The sequence below is a fragment of the Hypanus sabinus genome, chromosome 7, assembly GCF_030144855.1.
Source record: "Hypanus sabinus isolate sHypSab1 chromosome 7, sHypSab1.hap1, whole genome shotgun sequence".
Taxonomy (NCBI): domain Eukaryota; kingdom Metazoa; phylum Chordata; class Chondrichthyes; order Myliobatiformes; family Dasyatidae; genus Hypanus; species Hypanus sabinus.
In genome coordinates this window covers 86,613,855-86,631,326 of record NC_082712.1, presented here as the reverse complement: position 1 = coordinate 86,631,326, position 17,472 = coordinate 86,613,855, and the positions used below count along the sequence as shown (strand labels likewise).

Sequence of the window (17,472 nt, the reverse complement as noted above, 5' to 3'; positions counted from 1 at the left end):
CCCAGCTCCATAAGCTACTCCTAAAGGTATTCAGGAAGCAAAATGTTTGTTGTCCAGTGTTATCAAAGTGTTTATATGTCAGTACACTCTACCGTAAGATACATTTCCTTAAACGAGGGTGATGTGAGCTGTGCACTGTAGTTCAGGCAATGTATCTGTAGCTGGTAGATGGGTTTCCCATTAGAATTGCTATCTTATCAGTACCAATGTCTCAGTGGAAAGCAAGTGAAATAATGTTTCTGCACCAGCACAGTCTTCTGACCAGAGGATTTAGCCACTGCCCGCTACATCACTGCTGTCTTGTATCTCTTCAGGCTTCAGCTACTGTTATCATACCAAAAGAACACCATCGGTTTGTCATCGGCAAGAACGGCGAAAAGCTGCAGGAGCTAGAACTGAAGACAGCGACCAAAATCAACATCCCTCGGCCGGACGACCCCAGCAACCAAATCAAGATCACAGGAACGAAGGAGGGTATTGAGAAGTCTCGGCACGAGATTCTGCTTATCTCTGCAGAGCAGGTACACATTTCCTGTTGGATTACTATATTTCATGTCTGTTCTGACACTTTCTGTACTTCTTCATGGACTGAACTGTCGCTGCTATTCTCCTAAGGTACTGATACACTATCCTTTTGGCATCCATTATAGAATGGGAAGGGGGGAGGAGTTTCCTCCATATAAGCACCAGGAAAAGATTGGTCAAATTAAATTTTATAATCAAAGTACATATATGTCACCATATACAACCCTGAGATTCATTTTCCTGCAGGCATACTCAACAAATCCCTAGGATAGTAACCAAAACAGGTTCAGTGAGCCTGCGTTCTCTGGTCTTTGTCTCCCCATCATAGGAACTGTCCTCTCCACAGCTACTCTATCAAAGCCTTTTAACATTCGAAGCCTTTAAACCGCAACCCTCCACCATTCTTCTAAATTTGAAAGAGTACATACCCAGAGCCATCAGACGCACCTCATATGGTACCCTTTCATTCCTGGAATAATTTTTGTGAACCTCCTCTGAACCCTCTTCAAAATCAGCACATCCTTTCTTAGATAAGGGGCCGAAAACTGCTCACAATGCTCCAAGTGAGGCCTCACCAGTGTCTTAGAAAGCCTCAGCTGAACATGATGAATATAAGCAAGTAGTTGCACTCTTTCCTTGAGCACAAGAGCTAGGATTTCATGTTACAGCCGTACAAGATATAAGCAAGACCGTACCTGGGATATTGTGCACAGTCTGGCTGCCATTCGACAAAGAGGATGGGATTAAGCTGGAAAGGGTGCAGAAAGATTCACAAGGTTATTTCAGGGATGAAAATTTTACTAAAGTAAACACAGAAATGGAGAAGGCTGAAAATGGATTGTCACAGTATTTTTCCCCCAGTGCAGGGGAGTCTAAAAAGAAATGGGCATAGGTTTTAGGTGAGAGTGGAAAGATTCAAAGGGGACCTGCGAGGGAAGTTTCTCAGAATGATGGGTATATAGAATGAGGTGTCAGAGGAACTAGTAGAGGCAGGTGCGATTACAATGTTTAAGACATTTAGACCGGTTGACTGATAGGAAAGGTTTAGAGAAGTGTAGCAAAAATCCAGGCAAATGGGATTACCTCAGGAAGTCTCTTTCAGCGGCATGATGAGTCAGGACAAAGATGCTGTTTGTGTGAGTGTTTAAAAACAGCACTAACTTAGGGGCTAATGAAGGCAAGTGCTCTCCCAGTATTAAAAAATTACCCAGGCAAGCACTAGAATCAAGGCACAGAAGGCTGTAAACTAAGAGTTGGCAATTGGGATAAATGTAGATGGGTATTTGAAGAAGGCCTTGAAATCAGTCGTTTCGGGCAGATGAGGCTCATTAGCCATGCTTGGCAGCTCATCTAGGAGAAGGAAAACTCTCATCTCAAACTTCTGCTGCCTGGCGGCTATTGCCAATCATGGGGAAGGCTTCGGGATTAAAAACTGAGGCAAAAATCCAGAGTCAGAGTTCCAAAGGCAGTCCTGTGTTTAGTTCAGCTCCTGGAGTGCTGCTGGTGGCCAAACTGTATCAGTCCCTGCCATTCCTTTGGGTTCATCAGACGCGTGGAGCAACAACTTGCTGTCCATATTGTACTGCTCTGGCCATTCTATCTAGACAGCTAGGACACAGCATCCATGGTCAACCCAAGCCGACAGAGTCCTCAGTATTTGATGAGTGGCATGGACCTGGTGGTCCAGAGGCTGCTTTGTGGCTCTCTGATGCCTCTCTGGCTGGTATTTCTGGCTAGGATTCATCCACTGAAGTTTGGTGAGAGTTGATTTGCAAGTGTTTGTCCTTATAGAATTTTCTCATAGAAGCAATAGTATAAAATGGCTCTGAAAAGTCTATTTAACAGACGAAAAGTATTGAGTATAGGAGATGGGATGTTATGTTGAAGTTGTATAAGACATTGGTGAGGCCTAATTTAGAGTATTGTATGCAGTTTTGGTCACCCAACTACAGGAAAGAGGTTAATAAGGTTGAAAGAATACAGAGAAACTTTACAAAGATGTTGAAAGGTCTGGTGGACCTGAGTTATAAGGAAAGCTTGAATAGGCTAGGACTTTTTTTCTTTGGAATGTAGAAGGTTAAGAGGAGATTTGATAGAGGTATACAGAATTTTGAGGGATATAGGTAGGATTAATATAGACAAGCTTTTTCCACTGAGTTTGTGTGGAACTGCAACCAGAGGTCATGGGTTAAGGGTAAAAGATGAAAAGTTTAAGGTGAAAATTAGGGTGAACTTCTTTACTCAGAGGGTCTTCTTTACAAGATTCCAGCGCAAGTGGTGCATGTGAGCCCGATTTCAATGTTAAAGAGAAGTTTGGATAGATATATGCATGGTAGAAGTATGGAGGGATATGGACCCAATGCAGGTTGATGGGCATAGGCAGTTTAAATAGTTATGTGTGGAATAAATGGGCTGAAGGGCCTGTTTCTGTGTTGTTCTTTTCCTTGACTATGTGAAAACGTGTCATCCAAAATGGCCGGGGAACTCAGCAGGTCAGGTTGCATGTATGGAAATTGACATTTTGTGCTGAGGTCCTTCATCAGGATTGGAAAGGGAGTGGGAAGAAGTCAGAATAAGAAGGTGGGGCATGGGGAAGGAGTATGAAAGGTAGAAGGTGATGGGTGAAGCCAGGTGAGGGGAAGGGAAATGGGTCGAGGAGGAAGATGAAGTCATACACTGAATTTATTGCCAATATGTAGTATGCACATCTGACAGTAACTAATGGCGTTTACCCAACCACTCATTATCCACCTTTAACCGAACTATTCTATTGTGTTTATGGAGAATGTTTTGGAGGGGCTGGGAAGGGAGTGGTGCAGAGGCTGTCCTCAGATAAACGGAAGTGTTCTGGCCCTGATCCTAGGACAAGCGGGCCGTGGAGAGAATAAATCTCGAGAAAGTCTTCCATCCCTTCATTGCTGGTGCCTACAACAAGCTGGTCCAGGAGATCATGCAGGAGACTGGTGCTCGCATTAATATCCCGCCGCCTAGCATCAATAAGGATGAGATCTTCATCACCGGTGAGAAAGAGCCCGTGGCCCAGGCGGGGATCCGCATCAGAAAGATCTACGAGGAGAAGGTTAGTCCTGCATCCTTGCATCACAACGAAAGCCTTACATTTATACCGCACCTCAACACACCACTCAGATTCCTCAACACTTCAATTGCAATTTCATAGGTTTGCTATGTTAACAAATGTTTTCCAAAAGTGTTACTTCCTCAGAATTTTATTTTGATTATTAGACCACTTGAAGCTGAACACAAAAATAATTTCAGACGACTTGTATCATGTAGGAATTTGAAGAGACAAGAAGTTAACTTTTATTGAATATAATGCATTTAATTACATAAATATTTCATTTGTACTCAGTGTCTGAGGCTTCATGCTTAAGTGTCCAACAATAATCAGCCAGTATTGATGGATTCCAGTTGCCTGATACAGTTTCTCCATGACCGCAATGTCCTGGTGAAACCTTTCACCGTACTTGTAACTGACAGTGCCAAGATTTGCGGGGAAGAACTGTAAATGGGAATGCAGACAATGAATCTTTAGTGACATGTCACACTTTATGCTTCTGTATGCTTGAAGCATGTTGTCAACCAACTGCATGTAGTTTGGTGCTCTGTAGTTCCCAGAATTTTTTCAGCAACATCTTTGTATGCCTGCTCTGATCCCACTAGAACTTCTTCAAGTTGCCTGTCATTGATGACCTGTTTGATTTGTGGACCAACAAAAACTGCCTTCCTTAGTCTTGGCATCAGTTATTCTGATTTGAATTATGAATTGAAATAACAATTATAAGCAATTTCAAAAAGTGGTGTGTAATAGGGAAATTTCATGATGATTTTCATGCTCAGTAGCTCAAAATCTTTGTTGTCCCATATTACTGCAGTTGTGCAGGGCATTGGTGAGACAACACATTGTGCCTTTTACCAGAGAAGCAGCAGTGAGAAGAGAGCACAGCCTGAGTGGTGGGTGTCTCTGATGATGGATGTTGCTTTCTTACGACAGCACTTCATGTAGATGTGCTCAATGGTTTGGAGGGCTTTACCTGTGTCATACCAAACTGAATCCATGACCTTTTGTAGGATTTTCTGTTCAAAGCCCTCGGGGTTTCCATACCAGGCCGTGATGCAGCCAGTCAATTTACTGTCCACTGCACATCTATGGATGCTTGTCAGAGTTTTAGATGTCATGCCAGTCTCTGCATCTGCTAAGGAAGTAGAACTGCTGCTTTACTTTCTTTGCAGCTGCACATGGAAGTGCAATGTAATGTAACCCGAGTAACACAGCCCAAAATGTTGACTGTTAATCCCCTCAATAGATGCTTCCTGACCTGCTGGGTTCCTCCAACATTTTGTGTGTGTGTGTGGCTTTGGGTTTCCTACAAGAGGAGAGGCTGAACTTGATCTGGTATTGGGAAATGAACCTGGTCAGGTGTCAGGTCTCTCAGTGAGAGAGCATTTTGGAGATAGTGATCACAATTCTATCTCCTTTATCATAGATAGCATTGGAGGAGGATAGGAACAGACAAGTTGGGGAAACGTTTAATTGGAATAAGGGGATCTATCAGGCAGGAACTTGGAAGCATAAATTGGAAACAGATGTTCTCAGGGAAACGTACCGAAGAAATGTGGCAAATGTTCAGGGGATATTTGCGAGGGGTTCTGCATAGGTACGTTCCAGTGAGACATGGAAAGAATGGTAGTGCACAAGATCTTTGGTGCACAAAGACTGGTGTAAATCTAGTCAAGAAAAGAAGAGCTTACGAAAGGTTCAAAACACTAGATAATAATATGAATCTGGAAGATTATAAAGCTAGCAGGAAGGAGCTTAAGAATGTAATTAGGAGAGCTAGAAGGGGCCATGAGAAGGCCTTGGTGGACAGGATTAAGGAAAACCCCAAGGCATTCTACAAGTATGTCAAGAGCAAGAGGATAAGACGTGAGAGAATAGGACCAATCAAGTGTGCAATGGAAAAGTGTGTATGGAACCAGAGGAAATAGCAGAAGTACTTAATGAATACTTTGCTTCAGTATTCACTACGGAAAAGGATCTTGGCAATTGTAGGGATGACTTGCAGTGGACAGAAAACTTTGAGCATGCAGATATTAAGAAAGAGGATGTGCTGGAACTGTTGGAAAGCATCAAGTTGGATAAGTCACCGGGACCGGATGGGATGTACCCTAGGCCACTGTGGGAAGTGAAGGAGGAGATTGCTGAGCCTCTGGTGATGATCTTTGCATCACCAATGAGGACAGGAGAGGTTCTGGAAGATTGGAGAGTTGCAGATGTTGTTCCCTTATTCAAGAAAGGGAGTAGGGATATCCCAGGAAGTTATAGACCAGTAAGTCTTACTTCAGTGGTTGGTAAATTGATGGAGAAGATCCTGAGAGGCAGGATTTATGAACAATTGGAGAGGTATAGTATGATTAGGAATAGTCAGCATGGCTTTTTCAGAGGCACGTCATACCTTACGAGCCTGAGTGAATTTTTTGAGGATGTGACTAAGCACATTGATGAAGCTAGAGCAGTAGATGTAGTGTATATGGATTTCAGCAAGGCATTTGACAAGATACCCCATGCAAGGCTTATTGAGAAAGTAAGGGGGGAGAGAGACACATACACATGATGGTATGTCGAATTACCAGGTGAACGAGTAGTCAGCATGGCTTTGTCAGAGGCAGGTCATACCTTATGAGCCTGATTGAATTTTTTGAGGATGTGACTAAACACATTGATGAAGGTAGAGCCATAGATGTAGTGGAGATGGATTTCATCAAGGCATTTGATAAGGACCCCATGCAAGGCTTATTGAGAATGTAAGGAGGCATGGGATCCAAGTGGATCTTGCTTTGTGGATCTAGAAGTGGCTTGCCCACAGAAGGCAAGGAGTGGTTGTAGACAGGTTGTATATTCTGCATGGAGGCCGGTGATCAGTGGTGTGCCTTAAGGGATCTTTCTGGGACCTCTACTCTTTGTGATTTTTATAAATGACCTGGATGAGAAAGTGAAAGGTTGGGTTAGTAAATTTGCTGATGACACAAAGGTTGGGTGTGTTGTGGGTAGTGTGGAGAGGCTGTCAGAGGTTACAATGGAACATTGATAGGATGCAAAACTGGGCTGAGAAGTGGCAGATGGAGTTCAACCCAGATAAGTGTGAGGTAGTTCATTTTGGTAGGTCAAATATGATGGCAGAATATAGTTTTAATGGTAACTTGGCAGTTTGGAGGATCAGAGGGATCTTGGGGTTCAAGTCCATTGGTCAATCTAAGCTGCTATGCAGGTTGACTCTGTGGTTAAGAAGGCATATGGTACATCGGCCTTCATCAATCGTGGGATTAAGTTTAAGAACCGAGAGGTAATGTTGCAGCTATATAGGACCCTGGTCAGACCCCACTTGGAGTACTGTGCTCAGTTCTGGTCACCTCACTACAGGAAGGATGTGGAAACCATAGAAAGGGTGCAGAGGAGATTTACAAGGATGTTGCCTGGATTGGGGAGCATGCCTTATTAGGTTGAGTGAACTAGGCCTTTTCTCCTTGGAGTGACGGAGGATGAGAGGTGACCTGATAGAGGTGTATAAGATGATGGAAGGCATTGATCGTGTGGATTGTCAGAGGCAGCATCTGCAGACACTTTTGTGCTTATGTAATTTAACCAATTTTCCCTGCAGAGATCAACGTGCCAGCTGGTTTTTGCAAACTCTTGCTAATTAAAAAGTCACAATCCTCTCCCACAATTTCCCAGTCATGTTCCCGGAATATGATGTGATAGCTTCCCCTTGTACCTCTGACACCCCATCGCACATCAACTGCTGTTACCTGCTCGCTGACTCTAAATAACCACCCTACCAGTTCCTTCTGACTTTCCACCTGAGGTGTGTCTGTTAGTCTGATGGTTATACATTCTTCAATATTTTCCCCCCTTCACCTCCAGTTGCCTCCGACCCCTATCTCCGGTCCCATCTGACTCCTGTCTCCTGTCATCTCTGACGCCTATCTCAAGTCACCTCCAACCCCTGTCTCAACCTACCCCTGACCTCTGGTCACCTTCGACCCCTGTCTTCTGTCAGCTCTGACCCCTATTTCCAGTCACCTCCGCCTCCCATTTCTGGGCACTTCCACCTCCCCTCAAAACTCTGGTCTTTTCTGACTCCCATCTCCACCCACCTCCGACCTCTGTCTCCCATCAGCTCCAACCCCCGCCTCCTGTCACCTCCGAATCCCCCTCCATCCCCGCTCACCTCTGACCCCCACCCCCATCTCCCATCACCTCCAACAGTCACTTCCACCCCCCCCCCCATCTTCAGTCCAGTCTGACCCCTGTTTTCACCCACCTCCGAGCCCTGTCTCCAGTCACATCAATCCCTTGCCCTCCCTGTCAGAGCTTGGATGCCTTTCGCAATACAGCTTAGGAAGGGTAAACTGTCTTTGGCAGGAGTCCCTAGCAGATTTAACAGAACGATACTTAGATTCCAAGGCTTCAGTTACTATTGAACAAATTAAGATCGTGTGGCCTTGAATTTAGCTTATGAGGTGATTTTTAAATTTCTAGATATTAAGGAGGTCTGATCAAATTGGCAGAGGTAAGCTATCGCTGCTGTTCTGGGAATCCTGGAGTTTGGGGCTCTGTCTAAAAATGAGAATCAGATGTTCCAGGCGGTTTTTTATGCACTGTTGTATAACCTGTTTTCCATAGATGTCAATTGATAATTGAATTATTAATTCTACATGTGACATTGGAGAGGGTCCAGAGGATGTCCACGAGAATTATCCCATGAATGAAATCGCTAGCCTGCGCCTGTACGTGCTGAAGAATGAGCAGAGTGGAGAGATCTCGAGGAACGTACTGAAATATTGAAAGGCCTGGATTGGGTGGGCATGGAGACGATGTTTCCAGTTGTCAGGGGAGTGTAAGACCAGAGGGCACAGCTTCAGAATATCAGAGATGAGGATTTCTTTTGTCAGAGTGTGAGCTCAATTTGCTGAGCTCATTGCCACAGACGGCTATTTAAACCAGAGGTTGATAGGTTCTTGATTAGTAAAGAGTGTAAACGGTGAAAGACAGGAGAATTGTTTTAAGAGAGAGAATAAATCAGCCATGATGAAATGGTAGAGCAGACAATGGGCCAAATGGCCTAATTCTAATCCTATATCGTATGATCTTGTGGTCTAAGTGTCAGCTCCAGAGTACCAGAGAGGATATTTCCCAGCCCAAATCCAACTCAGTTAATATGGGCCTAATATGTCTCCTCAACAAACATTCCTCACCATCAACATGGCTGGAATTCTGATTTCAGATCCCACAGCACAGACTAACAACAGAAGACTACAGTACTCATAAAATTATAAAGTAACATACAGTCAGTGTCAATGTGCCTCTAACCTGTTCAGAATGTTTGAACGGCCCTCCAGTGAGTTACGGGCCAGCCTGCACTATTTGCTCAATTTTCCGAGGTGATGCGGCAACCCAGTGACAGCCATTTTCAGTCCCATTGTCCCATGTCGCAAGGCTGCACAATGGAAAGAAATGCCTCTTGTCACCGTGTAAATTGAATTTAACCAAACCAGCAGTTTTGTCTGTTGTGCTCTGACAACAGATCTAGGTCTAACTCAGACTGAGTATGAATGAAGTGTTTGTGACAGAACCCACTGATCCACAGGGATATCTCTGTGATAGAAATTTTCTTCAGACAATGAAATATTGCCATAGAAAAGCAGAATCCATCATCAAAGATCCTCACCACCAATTCTCTTTTCTCGTTGCTGCCATCAGGTAGAAGGTACTAGAGCCTCAGGACTAGTACCACTAGGTTCGTGAACAGTTACTACCCCTCTCAGCCATTAGATTCTTGAATAAAAGCAGATAACAGTTACTTTTCTATAGATTAGAGAGATTCCACTCTCCCCCTCCTTTCCATCCTTTCCCCCTCCGCAACTTCTCCCTCCCCTTCTCGCCCCCGCACCTCTCCTCCCCTTCCCCTTGTCTCTCTCCTGCTCTCCACTTCTCCCTCTCCCCCTTTACTCTCTCCTTCATTACCCCTCTCTCTCAACCCTCCCGTTCCCATTTCCCTCCCCCCTCGCACCCTTTTCCCTGCTTTCCCTCTGCTCTATATCTCTCCCCCACTCTCACTCACACTCTCTCTCCCCCACTCTTCCCTCCCTTCCCCCTCCTCTCTCTCCCTCCTCCTCTCTCTCTCCCCCCCCCATACACACAGTCATCTCTCCTGTGACACATTACTGCTGTAATCGTTCGCAGTCTAAATCTATTTAAATGGTGTTATGCTCCTGGGAACCGTGCAGCTAATTGGATAAATGGGTACTTAGTAAATAGGTTTATTATTGTCACATGAACGGATGTACAGTGAAAATCTTTGTTTTACATGTCATCCATTCAGATGATTTCATTGCATCAGTACATTGAGGTAGTACAAGGGAAAGCAATAACAGAATGCAGAACACAATCCACGTGGGGTTCCTCTGGGTGCTTCAGCTTCCTTCCATCTTCTTGTGTCAGGGTTAGTAAGTTGTAGCCATGCTATGTTGGCACCAGAAGTGTGCTGATAGTTGCGAGCATTCCCCAGCAAAATCCTTCGTGGCTTGATTTGATGGAAATCACTGTAATGTTTTGAAGTAGATGTGACAAATTATGCTAATCAATTTTAAATCTTGAAATAACTGATGAAGTGTACAGTTTTTCTTGAAGTACAGTTTAATTGTGATCTGGAATATGCAGCATAATGGTTAACACAACATTTTACAGTACAGGTAACCTGGGTTCAATTCCCACCACTGCCTGTAAGGAGTTTGTGCGTTCTTCCCTTGGGTTTCCTCCCACAGTCCAACGGTGTACCGGTTGGTTGGTTAATTGGTCATTGTAAGTTCTCCTGTGATTAGGCTGAGGTTAAATTGGAGGAATGTTGTGTGGTGTGGCTAAAGGGCTGGAAGGCCCTATTCTATGCTGTTTCTCAATAAATAAATAAATAGGGTTGGTGGAAGCAGAATCAACGGTAACATTTCAAGGGCTGAGCAACACACACAAAGTGCTAGAGGGACTCAGCACTTTAAGTAGTATCTACGGAGGGAAATAAGCAGTCTTTATTAGGGCTGCAAAGGAAGGGGGAAGAATCCTGAGTAAGAAGGTTGGGGTGAGGGAGAGGAGTACAAACCGGCAGGTGATGTCTGAGACCAGCTGAGGGGGAAGGTGGACTGGGGAGTGGTGATGATGAGAGAAATAAAATAAATGTAAGTTGTATTGTGATGCTTCTTGCTGTTAAATGGCCAGTGACGCTCTTCCACTCTGTAGGCTCATCATCACAAAGTCATAGATAAGTACAGCACAGAAACAGGCCCTTCAGCCCATCTAGTTTGTGCTGAGTTATTGAAACAGCCTACTCCCATCGACCTGCACTGGTACCACAGCTCTCCATGTCCCCACTATTCACGTACCTATCCAAACTTCTCTTAAATGTTGATATCAAGCTCGCATGCACCATTTGCTCTGGCACCTCAGTGCACACTCTTATAACTCTTTGAGTGAAGAAGTTTCACCTCATGTTCCCCTTAAACTTTTCACCTTTCACCCTTAAATCATGACCTCAAGTTGTTGTCCCACCCAACCTCAGTGGAAAAAGCCTTGAATTTACCCTACCTATACTCCTCATAATTTTGTATATCTCTATCAAATTTCCCCTCAATCTTCTACATTCCAAGGAATAAAGTTCTAAACTGTTCAGTCTTTCCATATAACTCAGTTCCTCCTGACCCGGCAACATCCTTGTATATTTTCTCTATACTCTTTCAACCCTGTTTCCATCTTTCCTGTAAGTAGGTCGCCATGCATTGAGGATAGTTCTGTAAAGAAAGATAATTTAAACTCTAGCCTAGAGGAACCTAGTAGTCTCAAGATAAGAAGGAAAAGAAGAGACTGAAATATTTTCTGTTGTATAGTTACAACCTTGCTTAGCATTGAGGTCCAACAACTGGGAGGAATCTCAGCGGTATTTTTTTCTCTCAACAGAAACGCAAGACCACAACGATATCAGTCGAGGTAAAGAAATCTCAGCATAAGTACATCATAGGTCCGAAAGGTAACACCCTGCAGGAGATACTGGACATGACTGGAGTTTCTGTGGAAATGCCGTCACTGGAGAGCAGCTCTGAGACCATCATTCTCCGAGGTGAACCTGACAAACTCGGGCCAGCTCTGACCCAGGTCTATGCTAAGGTAAGCCAGATCCCTGACTGCACAGAAATTATTGTGTCACCTGTGGATCCATGAGTGTAAATGCCGGGCCTTCAAGAATGGGTGGCATAGTGGTGTAGCTGGTAGCGGCGCTGTCTCATGGCACCAGGGACACGGGTTCGGCCCTGACCTCTGATCTTGTGTCTGTGTGTACTCAGTTGAAGATTCGGTGTGTGGTTGAAAAGGCAAGGTGTTGGGACTAGAGACGAGGGTCGGGCCAGTTTTGCTCTCTACACCGCGATGTTTACTCGACTCTGCACTGAACTGAGGCAGAGGATCTGGCCTCCTCTGGTTGCTCCAGGTTTCGTGTCTGGACTCACTTGTGTTCTGAAAGCTATTTCTTTACTTTTTTTGCTTGCAAAATGTGTTTCTTTTTCTCTCAGCACATTGGGTGTTTGACGGTCTTTTTTTTAATGGGTTCTTTAGGGTCTCTTTGTTTTGTGGCTGCCTGTAAGGAGATGAATCTCAATGTTATATTACACATACACACTTTGATAATAAATGTACCTTGAACTTTCTCCTTGTGACTGTGTGGGTTTCCCCTGGGTGCTTTGGTTTTCAAAGAGATGCTCGATGGGATAATTGGTCTCTGTCACTTGCCCCTAGGCTGTGGGTGAGTGGCAGAATCTGGTGGTGGGGGGGGGGAGTTGATCGAGATGTGGGGAGAGTGTAAGAGGAATTATGCAGGATGAGTGTAAAATTGGTCATTTATGATTGGCACAGGCTAGATGGGCCAAAAGGCATGTTTCTGCGCTCTGTGACACAATGACTCTATTTAATGGGTCAAAGAAAGGTCCTCCTGGGCTAAGCCACTGACCCTTGACTCACTGAATCTACAAAGAAAGCCTAATGCTTGTCTGTGTGCAGCACCAGCCATTCTAAAGGAGCTCAGTTACCAGCTCGTGCCAGTAACTCCCCGTGGATAGAAATGCAACTTGCTCATAGGAGTATGGGAAGTAGTAGTAGTAATAATAAATAAATACATAGATATCAAGAACATGAGATGAGAGTCCTTGAAAATGAATCCATAGGTTGTGGGAACGTTTCAATGATAGGGCAAGTAAGGATGAGTGAAGATATCCCTTTTGGTTCAAGAGCCTGATGGTTGAGAGGTAATAATTGTTCCAAAACCTGGTAGTGTGAGTCCTGAGGCTCTTCTACCTCTTACTGATGGCAACATTGAGAAGGGAGCATGTCCTGAGTGCTGTGGGTCCCTGATGTTGGATGCTGCTTTCCTATGACAGTAGATGTGCTCAATGCTGGGAAGGGCTTTAGCCCTGATAGATTAGGCCATATCCAATTCTTTTTGTAGGATATTCTGTTCAAGAGGATTGGTGTTCCCTTAGCAGGCTGTGATGCAGCCAGTCAATATACTCTCCGCTACACATCTATAGAAGTTTATCAAAGTTATAGATGTCATGCCAAGTCTCTGTAAACTCTTAAGGAAGTAGAGATGCTGCCATGCTTCCTTCTCAATTGCACTTTCGTGCTGGGCCCAGGACAGGTCCTCCAAAATAATAACATCGAGAAATTTAAAGTTGCTGACCCTCTCCACCTCTGATCCTCTGATTTGACCCAGTATCGTGTTGACCTTTTAACCTGCTCCAAGATCAATCTAATCCATCCCTCGCACATAGCCTTCAGTTTTTCTTTCATCCATGTGCCTATCCGAAAGTCATATAAATGAACCTAATGTACAGTATCTGCCTCTTCCACCAGCCCTAGCAGCGCATTCCACTCCCCCACCTCTGATGTCCCCTATACTTTCCTCTAATCACATTAAAATTACACCCTCTTGTATTATGCATTTCCGCCTTGGTAAAAAGTCACCGGCTGCCTCTTATCACCTCTATGAAATCACCTCACATCCTCCTTTGTTCCAAAGGGAACAAATCAGCCTTTCCTCTTAAGACATGCTTGCTAATCCAGGCAGCATCCTGTTAAATTTCCTCTGCACCGTCTCTGAAGCTTCCACATCCTTTCTATAATGAGGTGCCTAAAACTGAACACAATACTTCAAGTGTGGTCTTGCCAGGGTTTTATAGAGCTGCAACAGTACTTCCTAGCCCTTGAACTCAATCCCCTAACTAATAAAAGCCAACTCACCATATGCCTTCTTAACCACCCTATTCCAGGTGTGGTCTAACCACAGAGAGCTGCGACATTACCTCACAGTTCTTGAGTTTCATCCCCTGACTAATGAAGTCCAACACATCATACACCTTCTTAACTCGTTTAATTTGTAATATGCTGTTATATGACATAGGCGATCATGCTCTTTCCGTGACCGCGACTTTTTTTGGCAAATTTTTCTACAGAAGTGGTTTGCTGTTGCCTCCTTCTGGGCAGTGTCTTTACAAGACGGGTGACCTCAGCCGTTATCAATACTCTTCAGAGATTGCCTGACATCTGTGGTCTCATAACCAGGACTTGTGATATGCACCAGCTGCTCATATGACCATCCACCACCTGCACCCATGGCTTCACGTCACCCTGATCCCCCTAATCGGAGGTGGAGGGGTAAGCAGATGCTATCCCTTGCCCAATGGTGGCCTGTGGGCTAGTGGAGGGAAGGAGCACCTTCTTTGATAGAGGCATATCTCCATCCTGCCACCCGAAGAGCTTGATAGATTCTTGATGAGTCAGGACACGAAGTGTTATGGGAGAAGGCAGGAGAATGGGGCTTAGAGGGTAATCAGTCAGCCATTACAAGCATTAGAAGCAAAGCCAAGGAGAGACATTAGTGAATTAAGTGTGCGAAATTGGTTGTGACAATAGTCAGTCTCTACACAATGCTTTACACTACCAGCAACCCGGGTTCAATTCCTGCCGCTGCCTGTCAGGAGTTTGCACGTTCCGGTTGGTAAGTTAATTGGTCACTGTAAATTGTCCCTTGCTTAGGCTAGGATTAAAGCGGGGGATTGCTGCCCAGTGTGGCTGTGGCTATTCTGCACTGTATCTCAATAAATAAATAAATGAATGAGTGAATCAACCCTGCATTCACCACTTCAGCTGGCAACTCATTCCACACTCGCACCACCTTCAGAGTGAAGAAGTTCCCCCTCAGGTTTCCTTAAATATTTCACCTTTCACCCTAAACCTATTACAGCTAGTTCTAGTCTCATCCAACATCAGTGGAAAAAGCCTATTTGTATTTACCTATCTATACCCCTCATGACTGTGTATACTTCTGTCAAATCTTCTGTGTTGCAAGGAATAAAGTCCCAGCCAGTTCAATCTTTCCTTATAACTTAGATCTTCCAGTCCTGCCAACAACCTTGTAAATTTTCTCTGTACTGTTTCAACCTTATTTACTGGAACTGTACACATTACTCCAAATTACGTCTTGCCGACATCTTATACAATTTCAACATAACATCCCATCTCCTGTACTCAGTATTTTGAATTATGAAGGACAATGTGCTAAAAGCTGTCTTATGATCCAAGCTACCTGTGACAGCACTTTCATGGAACTGTGGATGTTGTTTGACTAAAATTCAATGCACACAGAGTTGGTAGAAATCAAGAGCTGGTGGTTACAAGTTTAAAGAAAGAGGGAAAAGATTTAATAGGAACTCCAGGGGCAGCTCGGCACGAAGTAGAATGAACCACCAGAGGAAGTGGTTGAGGCAGGTACAATAACAATTTTTAAGACAGTAAAGAGTGTCGGTACTTGGATAGGAAAGGTTTAGCAGGTTAGGCCAAATGCCAGCAAATGGTCAGCATGGCCTGCATAACTCTCTGACTCTGTGAATAGGTGAGTGGTAGTATCTTGGGGAGCTGTTAATGAGGATGTGGGAGATTAAAATGGGACTAATGCCAGAATAATGTGAGTGGCATTTATTACACTGGACAACAAATTTTTTCAGAAGTGTTGCTTCCTTGGAATTTTTTTTTTGTTTACGAAAGACTGCTTGAAGCTGAACACAAAAATAATTTCAGACTATTTTTATTATGTAGGAATTTTGAGAAACAAGAAATTAACTTTTATTGAATATAGTGTGTTTAATTGCATAACAGTGCTGACGCTTTGCAAAAGTTCAACTAAACTGATGATTTTCATTTGCTCTCAATGTCTGAGGCTTCTCGCCTAAGCGTCCAATGATAATCAGCCAGCATTGATGGATTCCAGTTGCCTTGATAGCTTTTCAACATGACGACAATGTCCTGGTGAAACCTTTCACCAAGCTTGTCACTGACAGTGCCAGGTTTTGCAGGGAAGAAGTCTAAATGGGGTTGCAGAAAGTGAAGCCTTAGTGCCATTTTGCATCTCATGGTTTTATATGCTTGAAGCATATTGTCAACTAGTTTGTCATTCTGTAGTTGCCAAGAAAATTTTCAACAACATTCTTGAATACCTTCCTTGTGATTCTCTCTGGTCCCACCAGAACTTCTTCAAATTACTGGTCATTGATGACCTGTTCGATTTGTAGACCAACAAAAATGCCTGCCTTAATCTTGGCATCAGTTATTCTGACTTGAATTATGAATTGAAATAACAAGTATAGATGATTTCAATAAAATTGGTGCATGATAGGGAAATTTCGATGTGTGTTTTATGATCAACAGCACAAAATCTGTAAAATACACCCAAGAGTATTCAGGAAGCAAAATCTTTGTTGTCCAGTGTTGTTGGTGTGGACTTGGTGGTCGAGGGGTCTGATTTTCAGATTCAAATTTATTTATTTATCACACGTGCATCACAGTATAGAGTAACATGCATCATTTATGCTAATAACCAACACAACCTGAATAAGGGTCTCGACCGAAACGTCGACTGTTTATTCTTTTCCATAGATGCTGCCTGACCTTCTGAGTTCCTCCAGCATTTTGTGTGTGTAACCTATGGATGTGCAGGGGGCAGCCCACAAGTGTGATCACATGTTCTGGCGTCAACATAGCTTGCCCACAAAGTGCTGTATTTCTCTGTGGTTCTGCTAAGTTTGCGCTGCTTTGCTATCCAGATGATGTAAAGGGTCATCTTATGATTAAGATTTCTTTCAGAATTCAGTGGCCCTCCCCAGTGCATTCTGGCATCTTTCCTTTTCCTTCTCAGTTCTGAAGAAGGGTCACAGCTCAAAGCGTCGATTGTTTGTTCTTTTCAGTAGACGCTGCCTGACCTGCTGAGTTCCTCCAGCATTTTGTGTGTGTTGCCATGTCTTCTATTATTTCCATGGGTTCAAGATTGGTTCTCACAGTAATGATATTGTCTTCCCTCCTTGTGCTTTTTCACCTCAGTTAGTCCTGCCCCTACCCAGCATGTACCGTGACTTACTTGTCTATGATCTCTTTCCCTGTGTACTTTAAGGCAAAGAGTGTGATGGTGGCTGAGGTAACCGCACCAGCTTGGCTCCACCGCTTCATCATTGGCAAAAAAGGACAAAACATTGGGCGGATCACCCAGCAGCTGCCCAAGGTAAGCACCTTGTTATAAGGATTCACTCCTTAGTAATAATGATCGGAGAGGCACAGACAGAATCTGAATTTACCGGCAGGTGCCTTTATTGTCTCAACTAAAAAGCACACAAGTTTACACAACCGAATGCCTGTGTACATACCTACTAAGTTTCCTGACTCTCCATGAGCAATCAAAAATTAGAAATGATAATACCCAGAGAAGGAGTCTGTGCAGTACTCCACATCCATGATGATGGGTCTCTGAGGTTGTTGCTCCTCTGCATTTGAAGCTCTTCCTCTTG

The 17,472-nt window shown here is 43.9% G+C and overlaps 1 protein-coding gene across 1 annotated transcript in view; it reads left to right on the top strand.

Moving 5' to 3' along the window:
• Positions 1 to 17,472, top strand: part of LOC132396939 (vigilin-like) — a 192,630-nt gene that overhangs the window by 95,326 nt on the left and 79,832 nt on the right. The window contains exons 6-9 of the mRNA XM_059975068.1: positions 315 to 521; positions 3,389 to 3,604; positions 11,549 to 11,755; positions 17,082 to 17,189. Of these exons, the coding sequence (XP_059831051.1) occupies positions 315 to 521; positions 3,389 to 3,604; positions 11,549 to 11,755; positions 17,082 to 17,189 (738 nt within the window). The remainder of the gene's footprint in view (positions 1 to 314; positions 522 to 3,388; positions 3,605 to 11,548; positions 11,756 to 17,081; positions 17,190 to 17,472) is intronic.